Source organism: Indicator indicator, chromosome 37, assembly GCF_027791375.1.
Source record: "Indicator indicator isolate 239-I01 chromosome 37, UM_Iind_1.1, whole genome shotgun sequence".
In the NCBI taxonomy this organism is placed as follows: Eukaryota; Metazoa; Chordata; class Aves; order Piciformes; family Indicatoridae; genus Indicator; species Indicator indicator.
Window position 1 is genome coordinate 3,945,311 of NC_072046.1, and position 13,867 is coordinate 3,959,177.

General features: G+C 54.5%; 1 protein-coding gene across 1 annotated transcript; it reads left to right on the forward strand.

The window, feature by feature from the left end:
• Nucleotides 1-5,542: 5,542 nt before the first annotated feature.
• Nucleotides 5,543-6,731, forward strand: GJC1 (gap junction protein gamma 1). The gene has a single exon (XM_054396491.1). It carries the CDS (start codon nt 5,546-5,548, stop codon nt 6,725-6,727), a length of 1,182 nt encoding a protein of 393 aa, XP_054252466.1. The 5' UTR covers nt 5,543-5,545; the 3' UTR covers nt 6,728-6,731.
• The last annotated feature ends 7,136 nt before the right edge of the window (nt 6,732-13,867 follow it).

A 13,867-nucleotide genomic window follows, 5' to 3' on the forward strand; every position in this document is an offset into this window, starting at 1 on the left:
GCTCAGTGCACTCTGTGCCTGTGACTGTTGTGCCTTCGTATGATGTTCAGTGTGGATGGGCTGAACATGCCTGGTGAAGGAGGGTTTCATGAAAGGTCATCTTGCCTGAAACAAGATGTTTCCTTAAAGACAAGAGAGTTCTTGGCCTGTTGGTGGATCCTTTCATGTTTGTGTCAGTAGCTGTGCTCTGGACTAAGACTAAATTTGGAAGAAGTGCCATTTCCTTGTTGAAGGAATCAGAGCTCCTCAGCAGCTTCCCATTGCTGCTCTCCGACTGGCAGCAGTTGTGGGTGTTCAACATGTGGCTGGTAACCACCTTCTGTCTCCTTGATGCCTGAGCCTGTGGTCAGTGGCTGTGGGTTTGTCTCACTCTTTGTTTATGTGGGTGTTGGAATGTGTTAAAGCCAGGCTGGGCCCTCCAGCAGCTGGCTGTCAAGGTGCTGGGGGGTGATCCACACATCCTGTCCTCCCCAGAGCTGCTGGGGTAGGACCCAAGCACCTGCAGACCTGGGCTCTGCAGACCTGGGCTCTACAGACCTGGGTTCTACAGACCTGGGCTATACAGACCTGGGCTCTACAGACCTGGGCTCTGCAGACCTGGGCTCTGCAGACCTGGGCTCTACAGTCCTGGGCTCTACAGACCTGGGCTCTACAGACCTGAGCTCTACAGACCTGGGCTCTACAGACCTGGGCTCTACAGACCTGAGCTCTGCAGACCTGAGCTCTACAGACCTGAGCTCTACAGACCTGGGCTCTGCAGACCTGAGCTCTACAGACCTGAGCTCTACAGACCTGAGCTCTGCAGACCTGAGCTCTACAGACCTGAGCTCTACAGACCTGAGCTCTACAGACCTGAGCTCTACAGACCTGGGCTCTGCAGACCTGAGCTCTACAGACCTGAGCTCTACAGACCTGAGCTCTACAGACCTGAGCTCTACAGACCTGGGCTCTGCAGACCTGAGCTCTACAGACCTGAGCTCTACAGACCTGGGCTCTGCAGACCTGAGCTCTACAGACCTGGGCTCTACAGACCTGGGCTCTACAGACCTGGGCTCTACAGACCTGGGCTCTGCAGACCTGAGCTCTGTCAGCGGGCAGCTGCTGTGAGAAGCCGACAGACACCTCAGAAGGGTTCCTTGGCTGGCGAGGTAGAAGCTGATCTCAGAGTGCACTCAGTGTCCCCTGTGTCAGTGCACCCAGCACTGATGCCAGTCCTGGGGTGGTAGTGCTGAGGAACAAGCATCGACAGCCTCTGCGAGCGGGAGGCTGCCTCCTGCCTGGGCTCCAGATCCACCCTGGCAGCAGGATTAATTACTTTCAGATTTACTTAGCAGTTGACTTGTAGAAAAGAGTTTGGCCCCAGTATTATTTCCATGAGTGAAAATTGACCCTTTCTTCACCTCCTTTGGGCTTGGTGCTGTTTGCAGTGGCACCTCAGGCATGCCAGCTGGCCACACGTGTGTGCTGTCGGTGCCCGTGCTGGGTGGCTGTGCTGGCTGATGGCAGTGGGGGTGCTGTGGCTCTTGCCTGTGTGATCCCCAGCTCCAGATGTGGGGCTGCCCTTTCTGTTCAGTGTCCTGGAGGCTTCAGGCATGCAGAGACCTCCAGACTGCTCTGCCATGCATTTGGAGAGAGCTGCTGGGCCGTGCCAGGCAGGTGGGAGTGGGGGGCACTGTCTTGTCCTATTCGCAGAGCTGCACTCCGGTACCTTCCTGAAGTGGGGTTCAGAGCATGAAGCTCCTGCTGCAGTAAGGCACTGCATGGGAGCTGGAACCATCTGGGCTTTTTGCCTGTTAAAAATGGGTTCTTGCAGCCAGTCCTGCTGTGGTTGCATGGAGAGCAAAGCTCTGTAAACCCTTGGGTTGGTTGCATGCACAGCTGGCAGCCACTAGACTGATCCACTGAGAATCCATCATTTTCTTCCCGAATTTCCCAGCTACACAAATTGAACTTTCCAAATCTCTCACTTTTAGGCATCTTCCCTGATCTTCAACTGATTTCAAGACCTACACATTCCCTCTCTGATGTTTAAGCAACTCCTGAAGGATGCAGACACAGGCACTGAGTGCTGCCTTGCTAACAAGGAGGTAAGGGCCACCCTCCTGGCTGCAGTCTGGCCAGGACACAGCTCACATGAACCATCTCTGTGGACCCCCAGCTCTCTTGAGATGCTCATCCCTCAGCACCCTCACTCCCTTCCCCAGTAACTCATCTCCACAGGAGCTGCTCTCTCCTTTAAAGCACCCTGCTGGGCTTTTCTTAGCTGCATGGCTTTGCTTGTTTCCAGCAGTGGGTTTGCTTTGGTGGCCTCAGCCTCTTCAGCAATCTGGAGAGTTTTTCTGCTTCACTGATAACTCTCTCTCTGTCTGTCAGCCTGCAAACTTCTGTGCCATTTGCAGATCTGTCAGCAGCCATTTTCTGGTTGAGTCTGGGAAAACACAACCTCATTTGCAGGCCTGTTCCTGGGCTCTGCAGAACTTGCTGTAATTACCTGCAATTGATCTTGGTTCTAATGTGGGAATCATCTGTCAAGATCTTTGTTACTTTAATCCACCTAATTTGGGCTTTTTTAATCCTCTCTTGTGCTATTTTTTTTCTCACACTGTCATGAAGTAATAAATCAGCTGTCCCTCACAGCCCCTCCACATCATGCCTGTGTTGTTGGCTTTTCCAAGAAGCACTGAATTGTCCCAGGAGGGGGGAGGGAGGAATTACCTTTGTAGCCCTTAACTCTGCATTCATCACATCCCCTCCAATTGCATTATTTTCTCATTATCACTTTGCATTAAATTGCATTTATTAGATAGGTGGAAGAAGTTGAATAGTTGCAAATGCAGTTTTCTTCCAGGCTCCTGACATTTCTCTAGGTTAAGAATTAAATCACTTCTCAGATCAGAGCACCAGGGATTGGTCCAATTCTGCTTTTGGGCTCTTTCAGCAAATGGTTGTTGTGCTGTGGAAAAATTCTGTTAGCAATGTTTGAGAAATTGATGGGCACATCATCAGAGGGTGAGAGGTGGCTTGTGCCCTGTGCTGTGCCAATGCCACACATCCTTCCTGTGCTCAGTATTTTACCAGTTTCACTCTTTCCAGCTCCAGGAGGGACCATAACATTAGAAATCACAGAATTGTCAGGGCTGGAAGGGACCTCAAGGCTCAGCCAGTTCCTACCCCCCTGCCATGGCCAGGGACACCTCACACCAGAGCAGGTTGCTCACAGCCACATCCAGCCTGGCCTTCAAAACCTCCAGGGATGAGGCTTCCACCACCTCCCTGGGCAACCTGTGCCAGTGTCTCACCACCCTCAGGGGAAGAACTTCTTCCTGACATCCAATCTGAATCTCCCCACTTCCAGTTTTGCTCCACCCCCCCCAGTCCTGTCACTCCCTGACACTCTAAAAAGTCCCTCCCCAGCTTTCTTGTAGCCCCCTTCAGATCCTGGAAGGCCACAAGAAGGTCTCCTTGGAGCCTTCTCCTCTCCAGACTGCACAACCCCAACTCTCTCAGGCTGTCTCCAGAGCAGCTCCAGCCCTCTGCTCATCCTCATGGCCCTTCTCTGGACACCTTCCAGCACCTCCAGATCCTTCCTGGAACAGAGGCTCCAGAACTGGACACAGAGCTCCAGGTGTGGTCTCAGCAGAGTGGAGCAGAGGGGGAGAATCCCCTCCCTGGCCCTGCTGGCCACACTTCTCCTGCTGCAGCCCAGGATACAATTGTTGGTTTTGTTCATTGTGACACTTCACAGTGGTGCCAGCCCTGAGTGTCCACTGCTGGTTGGGTTTTACTCTTAGGATTGCAAATTCCTATCAATTTCTATCTCCTGTCTTCTAAAATTCCTAACAGGGAACTTTTTAAAACTGGAATTTCCTTTGCTCTCCCAAAAAACATCACAAAATAGATAGAAAAGTTTCTTCTGGCCCTGGAAGAGGATTTTTAGCCTCTCTGAACCCAAATCTACAGAAGAGTTGGAACATCAGCTTAGAAGTCAGGGATTGGCACAGGCTGCCCAGGGAGGTGGTGGAGTCCCCATCCCTGGAGGTGTTCAAGAAATGTGTGGCCATGGCACTTTGGGATGTGGTTTAATGGCCATGGTGGGGTTGGGTTGATGGTTGGACTGGAGGTCTTTTTCAACCAAAATAATTCTATGATTCCTTTGTTCAAACCCTGTCTGTAGGTGAGCCCTGCAGGGCAGCTTGGGTCACTCAGGTTGTCCTGTCTTGGAATCAAAGCTAACAGCAGTTGTTTGCTGCTTAGGTTGGGGCTGGGGCACTCCTTTCTGTTTCTATACAGTTGGTGCTGCCCCATGGAAGGAACATTTCCTCTCTGGACCATGGCTGGTGCAGGCTTGAACAGGGCTTGACCACCTCTGTGCAGTCAAAGTGAATCTCACTGCTGGCAGTGGGATGTAGCCAGCAGTGGCCATAAAATTACACAGGAGCTTAGCTTTTGATCTGCTGTGCTTTGGAGGCTTCAGCTTTGATGTGAATGTTTTTAACTGAAAATGCAGAGCAGCCACATCTTTCCCTTCTGCTCAGGACATTTGGTTTCTGAAATGGCAGTGAACTGCTCCTCTGTTTTGTCACAGACTTCTCAAAAGCCTGCGGAGGAGACGTAGGATCTTCAAGCAGACTCTAGCCACTGGAGTTTCCCGATAGCAGGTGAGGCTCCAAACGTGGTTGGTGTAGACTTCCAGAGCTTTCTGACTCTATTCATGAGCCAGTCCCAAGCACAGATCCAGGCTGAGCGAGGAGTGGCTCCAGAGCATTCTGCAGGAGAAGGTCTTGGGGGTGTCAGTTGGTGACAAACTCCCCAGGAGCCAGCAATGGTCCCTGGCAGCCCAGAGCCAGCTGTGTGCTGAGCTGCATCCAGAGCAGGGAGAGCAGCAGCACAGGGAGGGGATTCTGCCCTCTGCTCTGTTGTTACCCCACCTGCAGCACTGCCTCCAGTTCTGGTGCACAAGAAGGACCTGGAGCTGCTAGAGAGGGTCCAGAGAAGAACACAAAGATGATCAGAGGGCTGGAGAACCTCTGGTATGGGGACAGGCTGAGAGAGTTGGGGATGTTCAGCCTGGAGAAGAGAAGGCTCCAGGGAGGGCTCAGAGCAACCTTCCAGTACTTGAAGGGGCTCCAGGAGAGCTGGGGAGGGACTTTTGACAAGGGCTGGGAGTGCCAGGATGAGGGACAATGGCTTTGAGCTGGGAGAGGGGAGATTGAGACTGGAGAGGAGGAAGAAATTGTTGAGAGTGAGGGTGGTGAGACCCTGGAACAGGTTACCCAGGGAGACTGTGGCTGTCCCCTCCCTGGAGGTGTTGAAGGCCAGGCTGGATGAGGCCTTGAGCAGCCTGGGCTGGTGGGAGGTGTCCCTGCCCATGGCAGGGGGTTGGAACTGGATGCTCTTGAAGGTCCCTTCCAACCCAACCCGTTCTGTGATTCTGATCTTCACATTGTGCAGGCTCCAGCTGATAAACTCATAAATATTGTGTGTGTGTGTGTGGTGGGGGCGGGGGTGTTGTTTGTTTTTATTTAGGTAAAATCATTTGAGCACCATGAGTTGGAGTTTCCTGACCCGTCTGCTAGAGGAGATCCACAACCACTCGACCTTCGTGGGCAAGATCTGGCTGACGGCGCTGATCGTGTTCCGCATCGTCCTGACGGCGGTGGGAGGGGAATCCATTTACTACGACGAGCAGAGCAAGTTTGTGTGCAACACGGAGCAGCCAGGCTGCGAGAACGTCTGCTACGATGCTTTTGCTCCTCTGTCCCACGTCAGGTTTTGGGTCTTCCAGATCATCCTGGTGGCCACCCCCTCCGTCATGTATCTAGGCTACGCCATTCACAAGATCGCGCGGATGGTGGAGCATGGCGAGGCCGACAGGAGGATCCGCAGCAAAGGCTTCTCCATGCGCTGGAAACAGCACCGGGGCTTGGAGGAGGCCGAGGAGGACCATGAGGAGGACCCCATGATGTACCCAGAGATGGAGCTGGAGAGCGAAAGGGAGAACAAAGAGCAGCAGGCCACCGCCAAAGCTAAGCACGACGGCCGGCGGCGGATCCGGGAGGATGGGCTGATGAAGATCTACGTCCTGCAGCTGCTGGCCAGGACTACCTTTGAGATCAGCTTCCTGGTGGGTCAGTACTTCCTATACGGCTTCCAGGTCAGCCCCATCTTCGTCTGCAGCAGGACGCCCTGCCCGCACAAGATCGACTGCTTCATCTCCAGACCCACCGAGAAGACCATCTTCCTGCTGATCATGTACGGGGTCAGCTGCCTGTGCTTGCTCCTGAACGTCTGGGAGATGCTCCACTTGGGGTTCGGCACCATCCGGGACACCCTGAACAACAAGAGGAGGGAGCTGGAAGACTCTGGCCCCTACAGCTACCCCTTCACCTGGAACACGCCGTCCGCTCCTCCCGGCTACAACATCGCGGTGAAGCCGGAGCAGCTGCAGTACACGGAGCTGTCCAACGCCAAGATGGCCTACAAGCAGAACAAGGCCAACATCGCCCAGGAGCAGCAGTACGGCAGCAACGAGGAGAACATTCCTGCCGACCTGGAGAACCTGCAGAGGGAAATCAAAGTGGCTCAGGAGCGCCTGGACCTAGCCATCCAGGCTTACAACAACCAAAACAACCCCGGCGGTACCCGAGAGAAGAAAGCCAAAGCAGGCTCCAACAAGAGCAGCGCCAGCAGCAAGTCAGGAGATGGGAAGAGCTCTGTCTGGATTTGACTGGGTTTGGGCAGCATTGTTTTCTCTCCTAGTTTGTCATAACCAGCACCCCCTTGAATAATGGCTTCCATCCAGTGAACTTTGGACTCTGCTGATCTTCAGGGATACCGTTGGCTCGTGATTCTACCCCCTCCAGAGGGGTCTGGACTCAGATCCTAGGGTTTAGAGGACTTTCTTCTTCTGTCTTCCCAGTCAGGAGACCACTAGGGTCTATTTAAATCGTTCTCATTGAAGGGTTTATGCTGTATGTACAGTCTTCTGGTACATTTCTTATGCACAATCTTTTGTACCTGTACACTGGATCTCTGCCCTCGCTCTTGTTTTTTACATGCCCAAGGAGAAGGCAGTGGGGGAGCCCTTAGTGTTTCATCATAATTCTTCCTCCTCCTCAACGTCAAAACTCTCAATGCTGCGTTCCCAAAGTGCCTTCAGCATGCAGACAGCACAGAGGAGCCTCTGCTTCTCCGGGCAGCAGAGCAGGGAAAGGCTTGGGGAACATCTGTCAGTGGTGCTCTTGACTCTGTCCTTTCTGAGGGTGACTGAGGCTCTGCTCCTCAGCTGGAGCTGCCGTGCTGGAGCGACTGTGGGCTGCAGGGTTTCTTCCCCCCTGTGGAAAATTACTCAGAGGAAAAATGGTCCTATGTGTGAGTTCTTGTGTTGGGAGCCAGAGGGCCAGCCCTAACAGGGGGGAAGGCTCAGACCTCCCTCCAGGCTTTATGCAACAGGAGGGAAGAGAGAGCTCAACCCCTTGTAAAGCATCCCGAGAGGAGGCGATGGCCGCGGCAGCTCCCGTGGCTGTGTGATAGCTATAGGAACGGATGGGTGTGAGCTCTGTGCTTATATAACGCCCTGCTCCTCCGGGCCACGAGTTCGTTACCATACCTTTTGGAGGAGATTTCTGTCTTTTCCAAAGTAATTAGATTGGATGGAGTCGTGGTGATTCTGCTTCTCCTTGCCTTCCACCCGGGGAGCAAACCTCCCTCCCCCGGGCGGGGCGCAGGAGCTGTCTGCAAGGCTCCGAATATCAACGACGCTGCCTTAGCCCTCACCCCCTCCCCTCCCCCGTGGCTGAGGCTCTCAGTTCAGACAGGGCCGTGTGTGTGCCGTAGGTTTCTGCTCGGGAGACCAGCCCGGGCTGGCGCGGGGTGGCTTTGGCCTTGCACTTGAATCTCTAATGAGCAGCAGGCGAGCGCGGGGCCGGCCCTGCCCTGGGCGCTGTCTTCCTGGCGGGGCTCTGCGCTGCTCCTCGCCGCGCTGATAAATGTGGCTGCTCTTTGCTACTGTTTATGCTGTGTTCAGGACCTCGCTCTGCTCTCTCTTTTCTTTTTTTTTTCCTGTTTGTTAGGTTTTCATATATTCTGGGAGCCTGTTTCCACGCAGGGCTGCTCTGTTTTGAGGCTACCTCCATCCTTAGTGCCCTGGCCCAGGAGTGGGATTGAGGAGCAAGGCTCTGTGGAGGACCCTTCCTGTCCCACAGCACACCCAAGCCTGGGCTCTACCTTCAGTTTAAACTGCAGCAGAGCTTGCAGTTCCTCTCTCCGCAAGCAGTAGGTGTTTTGCTGACTGTTTTTGGTCTTTTTCTCTCTGGGACACCAGGCATTCCAGGCATAGATCCCAGCTATCCCTCAGCTCCATGGCAGTGAGGCGGAAGCCTGCCCGCAGACAATGCTCAGTGAGAGCTCCTCCAGCTCAGCTCCTGCAGGGATCTTTGGAAGGAACTTGCTGTGTGGCTTTTTGTGGAGCTGTGACTCCTGGCTGCTGCTCCAGGAGAGGACCAATGCCTGAGATTGTGCTGAGGAGTTTCAGGGTGATGGCTGTAAGGAAGCAACACAGCAAGAATGCAGCAGCTTTGAAAGCCTGAGTGGAGCTGTGAGCAGGGACAGGAGCCAGCGAGACAGGAGGAGCCGTGTAGGGCAGGAGAGAGCTCATTAACAGTGCTCCTCTAATTAAAGAGGGGACTGGAGAGGAGCTTGCTGCCTCAAGATGGGCAGAGGGGCTTTGCCAGCAGGATGCTGGAGAAGCTGTGGGGAAAACATCTTGTCTGAAAGTACTGGGGAAAGACATTTGGAGCCTGGAGATAAACAGGGATGGTGCCTACAATCCCCTCATTATCTTGACACTGTGGCTGGGTTGTTCTCAGCTTCCAACAAGGGTTGTGTTGCTTTTAACTCTTGATGGTGGGTTCAGCACAGCCTTTCCCCAGCTGAAAGGCAAGGAGTGGAAATCCTTTCCCGTTGCTGCTCTCCACGATTTTGTGTTAACAGCTTAAAATAAGGCTGGTCCCTGATGGCTGCTTCCCCCTCATTTGTATTAACCCTTCCCAGCTAATGACCAAACCATTGCCCACCTGGAGCTGCTGTCCTGGGCCAGCCCTGTGAGCTGTGCCCCTACCAGACCATGCCCCATCAGTCAGCAGAGCGTGCAGAGCATTCCCATCCCAGCCCAAATCCATTCCCAGAGCACAGCAATGGGACTGGTTTCTGCTCCTGGTTTTCTGTTTCCATTTCACTGGGGTGTGACCTGCAGATTTGCTTTGGGGCTGGGTGTCCCTTGGTGGTGGTGGGTGTCTGGTGGAGCTCCACACACCCCTACCCACAACTGTTTGGTTTCAGAGCACAGGGGTCAGGTTTTCCTTCCTCAGAAACAATTCCTGCACTTCCAATGCTCTTTGCTTTGGCTCCATGCAGGCCACCCCAGAACAAACCTTCAGAAGAGAGTTTGGGACACAAAAGAAAAAAAAATACTGAAGGGCACTCAGGTTTGTGATGTTGTTCTCTGGTTTGGGAAAAAAAATAAATTCTTCAATAATCTGTGAAATCCAGTGGATTGCTTCAGCCTGAGTGATGAGAGGCTGCTTCTTCCAGCAAGAGAAAATGTGAGGGGGGAGAGGGATGTTTGTATGCTTTGTCTTAGAGCCACGACTTGGAATTTTGATCTCTTTGACCTTGTTTAGCATAATAAAGAGTTGGTTAGAAACTAAGCCTGCTCCTCCACGTGTCCATTGCTCTTGGGTGCCAAGGGGGCAATGCTTTGAAACTGGAGCAGGAGAGATTTAGGTTGGACATCAGGAGGAAGTTCTGCACAGTGAGGGTGGTGAGACACTAGAACAGGCTGCTCAGGGATGTGGTGGAGGCTCCATCCCTGGAGGCATTCAAGATCAGACTCAGCATGGGGCTGTCCCCTGCTGCCCCTCACCACGGTTTTGGCCCCAGAGCAGGGGGTACTGGCTCTTTTTAGTTTGGAAAGAGCAGCCTGAGGGGAGAATCTCATCAGTGCTGATCAATACTTAGAAGGTGGATGGCAGGAGGATGGGGCCAGGCTTTGTTCAGTGGTGCCCAGGGACAGGACAAGGGGTAAGTGGCACAAACTGGAATATAAGGAGTTCCACCCAAACATGAGGAGAAACTTCTTTAATTGAAGGGTGACAGAGCCCTGGAGCAGGCTGCCCAGAGAGGTGGTGAAGTCTTCATCTGTGGAGGTGTTCAAAACCAAGCTGGATGTGCTCCTGTGTGACCTGCTCTAGGTGAGCCTGCCTTGGCAGGGGGGGTTGGCCTGGATGATCTCCAGAGGTCCCTTCCAGCCCTCACCATTCTGAGAGGGCAGTCAGTGGTGTGTGGTGTCCTGCAGCTGCAAGGAAGGGAGAAGTGAGATGGGTTCAGCGGGGTGGGCTTGGAATAAAGAGCTGTTTGGGTGGAGCTAAGGCCGAAAGCAGCTGCATGGACACGGACAGCACTGCTCCTGCTCCCAGAGCAGGGTGTCCCCGAGCCTCAGCGCCGGGAACTGGAGGCAGTCACCGAGGCAGCGGTGACAATCGGTGACAATCTTGTCTGTGTCTTCATCTCTCAGGTTACCTGAGCGTCCCGCTGCCTGCACAGACTGGGGAATGCGGGGCGGTGCCCAGGCGGGGCAGTGCCGGCGGAGCCAGGGGGTGCCGCGGGGCTCGGCTCCTGCCGCGTCCCCTCCGCTGCCGCCGGACACTTGCCCTCGCCGCTGCCTCCAGGCGTGTGGAGGTCTGGGCATGAGTCAGAGCAGGCAGCGGCAGGCAGCCGTCCCAGCCTCTGCTGAGTGTCCGGGAGCGCAGAATCCTTCAGCTCAGCTTCCAGCGGATCCCCGCACGGCGCTGCGGGCTGCGGTGCTCAGCCGGAGCTGGCAGGGATGGGGTCGGCTGCGGCGCTGCTCGCCTGCTGCTCGGTCCTTGGGAAGTCACCGCCCAGAGCCGTCAGGTGTTGGCAGTGTCTGATGCTATGTTCAGAAACAGGCTGGGAGCAGCGAGCCCTGAGGTCGTGGCTGGGGCCGTGCGGGGCTCACCCCAGGCACGGTTCGGTTGCTCTCTGCAGACGCTCGCTCGGTGCTGCCGGAGGTGCCCCTGGGTGTTTGTGGCCTCCAGCTGCTGCTCCGAGGGCAGACGTCTCCCAGGGACCCTGTGTCACATCTGCCAGCCCTGCACAGATGCTGTGAGTCCCCCCTGACGGCATTACGACATGATACAACTGATCCTTCGTGTCACTGGGCAGGCAGCCATAGCTCCACCTTGTTTGCCTGGGCCACAGAGGGAGGGTAGGGCAGGGGTTGTGCCCCTGGACTTGGCACTGGTGAGGCCACACTTTGAATTCAGTTTTGGGCTTTCACTCCAAGAAAGACACTGAGGGGTTGGGGCAGGTCCAGAGAAGGGTAACAAGGCTGGGGAAGGGTCTGGAGAACAGGGGAGAAGCAGTTGAGGGACCTGGAGGTATTCAGTGTGGACAAGAGGGTGAGAGGAGACCTCATTGCTCTTTACAGCTCCCTGAAAGGAGGTTGGAGCCAGGTGGGGGTTGGTCTTTGCTCCCAAGGATCAAGCAATAGCATGAGAGGAAAGAGTCTCAAGTTGCCCCAGGGAAGGTTTAGGTTGGACATGAGGAGCAATTTCTTCTGTGTTTCTGTGGCAGCACAGCTGATTTCCTACCAGGTATTCTGCCTGGGAATCACTCTCCTGTCAGAGCAGCTTTGGGGTTTATGCCATTAGCATGAAGTGTTCCTGCCTGGAGCTTAGCTCCAGTCCCATTGCAGCTCCTCCCTTCTTCTTGGTGAGTTGTTAATAATTCAGGAATCCTTTATCCCTGGCACACCATTGCCAGCTAGGAGGTTCCTTTGGAGAGGAGCTGTTTGCTCTCGGGGGGGTTGTGATGTGCCTGGTTCCTGTGGATCAATCCTGCTGTGCTGTGCACATTGTGCAGGTGCCTGCAGCAGGTCTTGAGAGATGTTTGCAAGAGGTGCACTCAGCCCTCCTGTAAATGGGGGAGCTGGGCAGACCCCCACCTCTCTGCATCAGCGTGGGAAGGAGCTCAGGGTCTCCTGCTCCTGCAGGGTTTGCCATTCAGTTCCTCTGTGCCAGAGGAGACCTCAAATATCATTGCTGGGAAGATGACATTTTGTTTTCTGCAGCCTGACATTAGCACTGTTGTGTAAATGCTGTGTTGATAGCCTGGCAAAAATGCCTCAGGAGCAGGATTTAAAGGCACCCAGTCTGTGCTCCTTGCTGCTGTGGGATGGTTTCGGCATGGGGCAGACTTTGCTGTCCTCCTCCCTTGGGTTTTTCAGTGAACAGGATGTTCTGGTTACCCTCTGGCAGGGGATGTGCTGCTTGTTGGTGGACCTGAGCCTGCAGCTCCCCCAGGAGCAGAGCTGTGGTCCCTGCAGCCATGGCCAAATGTTGTGTTGTACTCTGGGACCTTCACACCCTTGTCCAGGTCCGTGAGTTCTGCTGCCTCGTGGCCTGGGTCTCCTCTGCATGGAGATGATGTTTGGCTGAGCAGCAGCAGCTGCACACTCAGTTCATCTCCAGGGATGGCCACAGCCTGTGCCAGAAGGTGGTCACCGGTGTGGCTGTGGCATGGAGCCATGCAGGGCTGTCCCTTCTTGTGACACACTGTGCCAGGAGGTTGGTCCTCATGTGCAGGTGGAAGGTGAGGTCCCAGTCCCTGTGATGAATGAATTTTCCTAAGTACAGAGCAGCAGTGATGGCTTTGAGCTTTGCTGAGAGCTTTGCTGCAGGGCCAGGCCCAGGGGGTGGTGGAGAATGGAGTTAAACCCAGTGCAGGCTGGTCACTGGTGGTGTCCAGGGCTCAGTGCTGGGCCAGTCCTGTTTAATGTCTTTATCAATGAGTTGGATAAGGGGATCAGGGCACCCCCAGGGAGTTTGCAGTTGACACCAAATTGGGTGGCAGTGTTGCTCTGCTGGAGAGTAGGAAGGGTCTGCAGAGGGACCTGTCCAGGCTGGATCCATGATCTGAAGCCAACTGTATGAGATTCAACCAATAGGGCCAAGGGCTGGGCCCTGCACTTGGGTCACAACAACCCCAGGAATGCTCCAGGCTGGGGGCAGAGTAGCTGGAAACTGCCCAGCAGAATAGGACCTGGGGGTGCTGGGTGACAGCAGCTGGAGATGAGGCAGCAGTGCCCAGGGGGCAAGAAGGCCTCCAGCAGCCTGGGCTGGAGCAGCAATGGTGTGGGCAGCAGGAGCAGGGCAGGGATTGTGCCCCTGGACTGGGCACTGGGGAGGCCACAGCTTGAATCCTGGGGTCAGTTTTGGGCTCCTCACTGCAAGAAGGACATTGAGAGGCTGGAGCAGGTCCAGAGAAGGGCAACAGAGCTGGGGAAGGGTCTGGAGAGGAGGGCTGGGGAGGAGCAGCTGAGGGAGCTGGGGGTGTTTAGTGTGGAGGAGGCTGAGAGGAGACCTCATTGCTCTCTACAGCTGAGAGGAGGTTAGAGCCAGGTGGGGGTTGGGCTCTGCTCCCAAGGAGCAAGTAACAGAACAAGAGGAAAGAGCTTCCAGTTGCCCCAGGGGAGCCTTAGGCTGGGCATGAGGAGCAATTTCCTCTGACTGATCATTGAACCCAAACGATTCTGATTCTGCTGCACAGCATCCAAAGAGCTTCTCAGCTTCCACCTTGCCCTTGATTGCAGACATTCTGTGACTCAGGGGAGTTACTTTCCCCCCTCTGGATATTTCCCATCCACAGAAATTCATTTTCCCTGTGAATGATCCTGTCCAGGCTTTTTCTGTCTTTTCCATAAACTTGAAATCACCCCAAAATCCACTCCCAGAAAGTTCCTTACAAAGCCTGTTCTGCATGGAAGATGTTTTGGTAGCACACTGATGTC